This window comes from Trematomus bernacchii, unplaced genomic scaffold (assembly GCF_902827165.1).
Source record: "Trematomus bernacchii unplaced genomic scaffold, fTreBer1.1, whole genome shotgun sequence".
Taxonomy (NCBI): Eukaryota; Metazoa; Chordata; class Actinopteri; order Perciformes; family Nototheniidae; genus Trematomus; species Trematomus bernacchii.
In genome coordinates, this window is record NW_022987656.1 from 7586358 (window position 1) to 7596430 (window position 10073).

Sequence of the window (10073 nt, forward strand, 5' to 3'; positions counted from 1 at the left end):
GACAGTCCTAGCAGTTGGCACATTTAATAAAACCACAGCATGCGATCTCAGGCAGTAGCCACTTACAATTCGCCGTGAGATCAGGGAGCAGATGTAGGATGGAAGTTTCCCTAACATGGCTTTGTATATAAAAATGTACCAGTGACTGAGCCTCCGTACAGTTAGCGAAGGCAAACCAGCCCTTGCATACAGGGTACAGTAATGGGTTAATGCTTTACAGTTTGTCACAAATCTCAGTGCACTGTGATACGCAGCATCTAACTTGACCAGGCAATTGGCAGGTGCATTCATATAAATCAAATCACCATAGTCCAGCACAGGTAAAAAGGTCACAGTGACTAGCCTTTTCCTGGCCTCGAGCGAGAAACAGGACTTACATTTTAATCTTGACTAGCAGAGAATCGACTCACTTTATAAGTGTAACTTTGTCCAAAAATCTATTTTTAGAACCTGATTTTACATACACTAGTTCCATCCTATACATGTTATTACAATTTTTAAACATAGAGTGGTGCAAGAAAGTGTCCTAAAACCCAGAAATGAGTTAGCCTTTATGTACTGCCTGTCCCATGTTTCGAAGTCAACAATTTGTTTAACGTGTTTATTGTTAGATGCGTGAAATAAGGTCTGTGGTTAACACAAGCTTAAAATATTATTTAGTTTTGTCCTACAACCAAAAATCTTTCAGTAATTACCCCACTGGTGAATGTCTGAAGATTTTCTGAGTCTTAACAACGTTGGTTGTTCACCCGTGACTATATTACATTACATTACATGTCACTTGTTAGATGCTTTTATCCAAAGCGACTTACATACTCAATACTGTGGGCAATCCCCACAGGAGCAATTTGGGGTGAAGTGTCTCAGGGACACAACGACATGCTGACTGCAGTGGGGTTTGAACCTGTGACCCCCTGATCCGAACACCAACGCACAACCCACTGCACCACATGCCTCCGCAAATCTTTTACATGTCTTAAAAAACAATGGTTGCTAAAGAGCTTATAAATAAGACTACTAAACGTCAATACGCCGAACATTAGCAGCCTTTAGCTTAGCAGTGGCGACGTAAAGTCATGCAACTGTGATGCAGTTGTCAGTTGCTAACAAGTGACTAAACGAGATTACTACACTTTATCACGGCGAACATTAGCCGACTTTAGCTTAGCGGTGGTGATGCGAAGCCAAAACGACCATGATGTAGTTTGTTTGAAGCTAATTTCTGGCAACTGTATTTATGCTTCAAATATTATAGAAGTGGTGTTAATATGTGGAGATTATCCTGCTGAACAAAAGTAACTGTAATTATCATAAAAATGTGTCTACCACAGAGCTAATTTCTGCAATATTCTGAAATCGAATTGAAAAACCCCTTTGATTGTTATCGTGGGAGCGCTTGCAATGCTTTAGGGTCAACCTAAAAAAAGATGTCATCACTGCAGCACTCTATTGGACTTTAGTATTGGAATAATGTATTATATACACTGTCCTGACTCTCATATTGAGACTATGTTGGTGTGTTTGTGTTTGACAGATGTCGATAGTAATGATCGTCATGTTCCTGGTGGCCTGGTCTCCGTACTCCATCGTGTGTCTATGGGCTTCATTTGGTGACCCAAAGAGAATCCCTGCCGCCATGGCCATCATCGCTCCACTCTTCGCCAAGTCCTCCACCTTTTACAACCCCTGCATTTATGTGATCGCCAACAAAAAGTAAGTGTGTTTTCCTCATCAATACACTTTGATAACAGTTACATTACATCTAATTCAGCTGACACTTTTATCCAAGATGATATGGTTGATTACAAGTACAGTCAACCATGAAGATACAAACTAAAAGCAGCAAGATCTTGCAAGTACATTAGACTCCAACAAGCCAAACCAGGTTTGTAAGTGCTTCTGCATTGGCTTCGAATTAGCACAACTTTCCTAAGTGCTACGTTCTTTTTTTTATTGGCCAAGATGCATAGGAAACAAGTGGGATTTTAGACTTTCTTCTGTCCTAATATCGATGCGGAGCTCATTCTACCATTTTGGAGCCAGGATAGCAAAGAGTCTATTCTGGCTCCAAAGAGTCAACTAACACTGACTGAGTAGTATGACTAATCTGAACTGTTGCTGATGGGGAGCAATAAAAACTGCCGCAATCTACACTGTATCCAATAAAAAGTGAGTAGTCTTATAGATGTGCCCCAAAACCTAACCCTAACATTCAAAAAACCCTTTTTCTCAAGATTTAAACAAAACATAAAAAGCCCACAACAGAGAAGCCTATAAAACTAAAATATTCTCAGCAGTGAGTTCTAGCAGTACACAGTAAGATCCTTTCCAATCCTTTAAAGGTCACTTATCATGCTATTTTTAGGCAATAGCATAGGTCTCAGATATATACAAATATATAAAAAACATGTCTATGAAGTGTTTTGGTCAAAAAACCAAACAGATCACCCATTCTAGCCATGCCTCATATCCCTCTATTTCACTTCCTGTTTCAAAAGTGCTGATTCTGGGTATAAACAGGTCTCTCTTGAGAATGAGACCCTGTGTCTCAATGAGATTTTCACCTGTATAAATAAAGGCTAAATAAAACAATTAAGAGGGGGCGGAGCTTATGCCGGCTCATGCGGGACCTGGCAGATACTGTCTAAAATGCTGCGCTGATGAAACGCAAGGATTATTAAATCAAGGACTATTTCTGAATCAGTATGGAGCTCAAAGGCTTTCTCTCTTGCCGGTTATACCACAAGGTGAGTTCCTTTTTATTTCCTGCTTTTTCACACACATGCTCTCTCCAGTACAGGTTAGCTCTGAGTGTTAGCGATGCTAATGTAAACACCGACCATATTACGTCCAAAACAGTCGGGCATTGTTTCTGATAGCAACGTTTCTGATAGTGAGTAGTTATAAAACAGGGGTATGTGTCCAAATGAGATTAAGTACCTGATAAGAGAGTGATTTATGACCTTCATAAACCTTAGTCCCGCCTCCAAATCCCTTTGAAGTTGCACCTGTCACTCTGACATCTGACCTTTGACCCTCTTATCTTTTATGACTTGTTTGGTTATTGTTTTATTGCCCCCTCATAAAGGATGTTGCACAATAGATGGGGGTTGATAATACTTTACACATCTGACCTTTGACCCTTTTATCTTTTATGACTTGTATGTTTTATTGTTTTATGGCCCCTTCATAAAGGATGTTGCACAATAGGGGGGTGATAAGACTTTATTACCCCTTTGATGTGAAACCTGTTAGAGTGTCTTAGTAGGTCATTATTTGTCAATGATGAAACCAGATATTGTTAATGATGATAGTATGACTTGTTTAGCTGTTTTATAGCCCCTCATAAGGATATTGCTCAATAGGGGGTTAATATTACTTATTGACTCTTTTGTGGTAATATAAGGTTATATGACATTTTATTGTTTAATACTTTATTAACTATAAGGAAGCCCCTTTGAAGTTGTGTTTCCCTGGATGATGGAAATAGTCTAAGTGCCATGTTAGGGGGACAATACGGAGCTCATGAGTCCGCCCTTTAAGGCTCTTGGAGCGGACAAAGAGAGGTGTATTTAATGGTGTGTTTCCCTGGATGATGTAAATAGTCTAAGTGCAATGTTAGGGGGACATCACGGAGCTCATGAGTCCGCCCTTTGAGGCTTGAAGAGCAGACAAAGAGAGGTGTATTTACTGGTGTGTTTCCTTGGATGATGTAAATAGTCTAACCTCTTAAGCCCTGAGCCTGTTTTTCAGGTCTCAGGCTCGAAAATGACATTCCCAGAACAAATGACCATATCTTCCCTTCTAAAAGGGTTAAATTAATCATCTTTTTTCTCAAAGTAATGATAAACCTGTGAGTTGGATTTAGAAAAGTCAGAATCAATATAGATGTTTTTTATTTTAAAGAAAATTCAGATTTTACATAGTAAAAAACTGTAAATTATAGTGTCCGTCCAAAAGTTATTTTTTACAGATAGTGAAAACTACCCTTGGATGATGGGTTAGTAGACTAAAAGCTTTAGGAATCCAAAGTACAACATATAATAAGTACCCTGTATCAAGATTGATGCAAAAAAGTGAAATTTGACCTTTTTAGAGAGATTTAGCCAAAAACCCCCACTTCTGGGGTCATTTGGGTGGATTTGACCTATCTCTGGCCCCCCTTGCTCAATTTTGATGAATGAAATCTCTTTATAACCGCTCGAGCCAATGGAATCGAGGGAAAGTTATATACACACCAAAACGTTAACAAATAAGGAGTGAGAGTGACGCGTTACCAAAACCGGAAGCTGCATACACTCTGGTGGCTACCATTAGCAGCTAACTTTTTCCGCTCCGATTTTTACATAAAAAATGGAATTATGGATTATAAATAATTTTTTAAAAGGCACAGGTACATTATCAACCTATGGATCGACAGTTGTAGATTTTTTTTTTTTTCGTTTTAATGCCATTGAACACGTCTTTTGACCTAATTGACAACTACGGTGAGACGATCTGCCGTAAAAGCTCCGTAAAGGTACGTGTTGTGATGTCTGTGTTTGCTTCCCCTGTCGCAATTTAGGATCGCTCAGTGATGATACTATACTAAATAATCTGTGGAGTCTCAGCTTTAATCGGATATATTGTATGTGCAGCTACGATAAGTAATAAGGGTATTTTTATCTTGAATTGTGTGCCGCAGTGTGTTAGAATTTTTTCGCTCAGGGGTCATTTAGACGCTTCTTATGAGACTTGCGTTTTGTTTTGGTAAAAATAGTTCATATCTTCAGTTAGCTGTGATTCTTCCCGTTAATCTGGTGCTACACATTAATAGTTTCATAAATGTTAAGAAGCCCTGAGACATTATCTCGAAACCAAAACGGTGGGAGGGGTCCAATGGGGGGACCGCCGTGCTTAAGAGGCTAAGTGCCATGTTAGGGGGACATTACGGAGTTCAGGAGTCAGCCATTTGAGGCTTTGTTAACATTAATGCTTTTTGCTTTATTTGTGTTACTGAGATACTTTTAGATACACTTTGAAGTGTGCAACACTTTTACAACTGGTAGAATATTAAGTACCTTGTAAGGAATTGGGTTTCTTTATAGGCAGTTTGTGATTTTTAGGGCTGGTTCAGTGAGACAATGCAGTTTTGATCATTTCAAGTTTCAAGGCTTTTATTGTCATCTGCACATTAGCTACAGTGTAGATATGGCAATGAAAAACATAGGTCACAGGCTCCTCCAACAGTGCAACATATATATATAGAGGACATAAAACAGATAGAATACTGCAATAGAATGTTTTGAGATGACAGATTTGTGCGTAATTCTCTCACAAAGGAAATGTAAGATACACGTTTATGTATGCAAAAAGTTAAAACTAGAAAAATGAAATACTTTGTCTAAATAGATGTTATTTAAGAATGTGACTCTTATTGGCAGTTTTTTGAAAACGCATACTGTGCATAAACGCAAACGTTCCCGTGTAAAGGCAGCCAGAGTCACAGGGACTGACCATAAAACAGGAAAGGGATATAAAAGAAGGGGGAGGGTCTGGAGGGGGAGGTGTTTTGACTCTGGACCCTAGGGTGGGGGAAAGGAAGAGGTAGATGATTCATTTGATAGATCTGAATTGATTGTTGTGATGGCTGAAGGAAGAGAGACGGGCGAGGAAGAAGCAGAAAAATAACTTGTTTGTAAAAAGGACAACACGTCTTTTTTTCTCAAATGTATGTCAGTTTCAAGAAAGATGAGAGGTTTTATGCATGACGTGCTAAATATCCTGCAACCCTTCAAAAAAGAAAAGAAGGTACAGGTAAAGTATGTTGAAATATTTCACAAAAAGTGAGTTGTATGATGTAATAGTTGTATGTTGATAAAAATCTCTGTGTAGTTTTTCAAAATATAATGAACGAAGTCATGGAGGGAAAAATAGCACAGTATGTGGAAAATATGAAAACAGCACGTTGAAAAAAGTAATGTTATGTTAGAATAACTTGAAATAATTCACAGTAAAGCATCTAAAAAATACATTAAAAAAAATTCAGGTTATTAAAGTTATCAAAAACTGCATTGTTTCACCGAAACAGTGTTAAAATCACAAACTTTCCATTTAGAGTTTGATTCTTTAAGAAACTCAATTCATTACAAGTTAATTCATATTTGACCAAGTTGTAAAGTTTTGTATGCATTAAAGTGTAACTATAAGTATCTTTGTAGGAGGAAAAAAAGTTGGAAAGGGGTTAACCCAGTAGCAGCGGTGGGAAGCGAGTTGCGGGCATATTCAACCCAGGTAAGGCATCTGCTCCAGGAGGAAGGGTTCTGAGCGACCAAACAACGAAGGCACGTCTCCAACTCCTGGTTCAGGTGTTCTGTTTGGCCATTGGACTCTGGATGGTATCCGGACGAGAGGCTGACTGTGGCTCCGATCAGGTTACAGAACTCCTTCCAGAAAACTGAGTTGTTTCACCGAAACAGTGTTAAAATCACAAAAACTTCCCTTTCAAAGTCACATTCTTAAAGAAAATCTGTTCAGAAAAAGTACTTAACTTTCTACCAGTTGTAAAGTTGTCATACATAAAACTGTATCCAAAAGTAAGAGAAAGACAATGAGAGAAAAAAGCTAAATCTGCCTAGTGTCAGTAAAGTGTTAAAATCACAAACTTGCCTTTTAGAGTCACAGTCTTTAAGAAAATACATTTGTTACAAAGTCATTGACAATCTACCAGTTGTAAAATGTTCCTACATAAACGTGTATCAAAAAAGTATCTTGGTAGCAGAAAATAACAAAAATATGTAAGGTTATCAGAAAAAAAACCTACATTGTTTAACTGAACAAGTGTTAAAATAAAAAAACGGCCATTAAAAGAAACCCAATTCCTTACAAAGTACTTAATATTCTACCAGTTGTTAAGTGTTGCATACATCAAAGTGTATCTAAAAGTATCTTAGTAACACAAGAAAAGAGAAAAAAGCATTGATGTTAACACTGGATTGTTCCACTGAAATAGCGTTAAAATCAAAGTGCCTTTAAAGAAAATCTATTCAGACAAAGTATTTTATTTTCTAGTTTTTAAGGTTTTGCATACATAAAAGTGTATCTTACAGTTCCTCTGTGAGAGAATTACACACAAATCTGCCGAGTGTCAGTAAAAAAAGTGTTAAAATCACAAACTTGCCTTTTAGAGAAACAGTCTTTAAGAAAGTAAATGTGTTACCAAGTTATTGACATTCTACCGGTTGTAAAGTTTTACAAACTGTATCTAAAAGTATCTTGGTAGCAGAAAAAAAAAAGTTATCAAAAACTACATTGTTTAACTGGATTGTCTTACTTAAATCAAAAACTGCCAATAAGAGTCACATTCTTAAATAACATCTATTTAGACAAAGTATTTCATTTTTCTAGTTTTAACTTTTTGCATACATAAACGTGTACAGTATCTTACATTTCCTTTGTGAGAGAATTACGCACAAATCTGTAATCTCAAAACATTCTATTGCAGTATTTTATCTGTTTTATGTCCTCTATATATATATATATGTTGCACTGTTGGAGGAGCCTGTGACCTATGTTTGTCATTGCCATATCTACACTGTAGCTAATGTGCAGATGACAATAAAAGCCTTGAAACTTGAAACTTGAAATGATCAAAACTGCATTGTCTCACCGAACCAGCCCTAAAAATCACAAACTGCCTATAAAGAAACCCAATTCCTTACAAGGTACTTAATATTCTACCAGTTGTAAAAGTGTTGCACACTTCAAAGTGTATCTAAAAATATCTCAGTAACACAAATAAAGCAAAAAGCATTAATGTTAACAAAGCCTCAAATGGCTGACTCCTGAACTCCGTAATGTCCCCCTAACATGGCACTTAGACTATTTACATCATCCAAGGAAACACACCAGTAAATACAACTCTCTTTGTCCGCTCCAAGAGCCTCAAAGGACGGACACCTGAGCTCCGTGATGTCCCCCTAACATGGCACTTATGGCGCGTTTCCACTACAGCGCGGAGCCCCGTTTAAGAGAGCTGTGACGTCAGCGGCCCGTCTTTGGTTGCGTTTCCACATGGCCTAGTACCGGCTAGCGGGTCCTAATTCACAGTTTTTCTGGCCCCATAAAATCGTGGTTCTAGGGCCAGGAACAACGAGGCTGAGTCGGGCTGAGTATGCTAAACTAGAGAGAGAATCGCTGGCAAGGGGGCAACAACTACAACAAGATGGACATATTTGACCGTGATTTAATTGTAATACACGTTTCAAAATGATGCCGAAGTAACAACATACTGATACCGGTTAGTAAAAACCATGAATTAATGCTTTGTCAAGTCTGCAGACAGACGGCAGGCGAAAAACCTTTTAAAATGCGTGTTTTCTAAATGGAGATTGGCTAAGCTAACGCAGTATATGCTCCGACCATCCACACTCACAACAATGGCCTATACAGACATAAATAAACCAGCGACTGTATTCGCCATGACACAGGCAGTCTGTGGTTTGTACTTGTTTAACTTTTGTCTAGTTTCTGAACAGATATGAGGAGCTGTGAGCTCTGAGTGCTAACAGCTAACGGCTGTGTTGTTTTTCTGGGGTTCTCATTGAAGATGACGTCACGGCTCCGCCTACACTGCGTTACTATAGATACTACCCCAGTTCCTAAACTGTAATGGAAATGCGCCATAAAGTGAGCCAGTCCTAACGAGGCCTAGCCATACCGAGCGAGGCCGTGTAGTGGAAATGCGCCATTAGACTATTTACATCATCCAGGGAAACACACCAGTAAATACACCTCTCTTTGTCCGCTTCAAGAGCCTTAAAGGGCGGACTCATGAGCTCCGTATTGTCCCCCTAACATGGCACTATTTCCATCATCCAGGGAAACACAACTTCAAAGGGGCTTCCTTATAGTTAATAAAGTAATTAAACAATAAAATGTCATATAACCTTATATTACCACAAAAGAGTCAATAAGTAATATTAACCCCTTATTGAGCAATATCCTTATTAGGGGCTATAAAACAGCTAAACAAGTCATACTATCATCATTAACTATATCTGGTTTCATCATTGACAAATAATGACCTACTAAGACACTCTAACAGGTTTCACATCAAAGGGGTAATAAAGTCTTATCACCCCCCTATTGTGCAACATCCTTTATGAAGGGGCCATAAAACAATAAAACATACAAGTCATAAAAGATAAAAGGGTCAAAGGTCAGATGTGTAAAGTCTTATCAACCCCCATCCATTGTGCAACATCCTTTATGAGGGGGCAATAAAACAATAACCAAACAAGTCATAAAAGATAAGAGGGTCAAAGGTCAGATGTCAGAGTGACAGGTGCCACTTCAAAGGGATTTGGAGGCAGGACTAAGGTTTATGAGGGTCTTAAATCACTCTCTTATCAGGTACTTAATCTCATTTGGACACATACCCCTGTCTTATAACTACTATAGTGCTGTGGGTCCGCCGCCGATATTAAGTCATATCGGCTGCAAATCTGGATCAGCTCCGTTGCACCACCGTTTTCAGAGATTTGGGTACGGAGGAAAAGAGAGAGGGTTTTATTTTCTGATGCTGCGTGAGTTCCCCGACACACCGGGGACACATATGTATGTATAAAAGACATCAGAAAGTGCATTTTGCATGATATGTCCCCTTTAAGTCAAAATGAACATTATACATGTATTTGAATGTACTTGTGAGGGGCAGTTATGGGGTTACTTTAATGTCGTACTGTATTTGACTGTAATAGTGAGTGGATGATCTTTTCCTGCAGGTTCAGAAGAGCCATCATAGGAATGGTCCGATGTCAAACCAGGCAGCGAATCACCATCAATACTCAGGTTCCCATGACAACCTCCCAACAAACTCTGACCCAGTGAGGTGAAATTCCTTCAGAACCTTATTGTATTCTTAAAACCATGTTAAGAAGACTGCTATGATGAAGTGACATGATTCAATGTCAGTTTTTCTCTCTTAATAATCTTCTCTGTGGTGTTTACTGTGTACATTCCGATTCTTGGTATACTTCAATAACTAACTGACAATAAAATGCTTTCTGTGTATCTTACACACTCTCAGAATG

General features: G+C 38.4%; 1 protein-coding gene across 1 annotated transcript in view; it reads left to right on the forward strand.

The window, feature by feature from the left end:
* The window catches only part of rrh (retinal pigment epithelium-derived rhodopsin homolog), a 45953-nt gene extending 36083 nt beyond the window's left edge, over positions 1-9870 (forward strand). The window contains exons 6-7 of the mRNA XM_034135297.1: positions 1535-1713; positions 9765-9870. Of these exons, the coding sequence (XP_033991188.1) occupies positions 1535-1713; positions 9765-9870 (285 nt within the window). The remainder of the gene's footprint in view (positions 1-1534; positions 1714-9764) is intronic.
* The last annotated feature ends 203 nt before the right edge of the window (positions 9871-10073 follow it).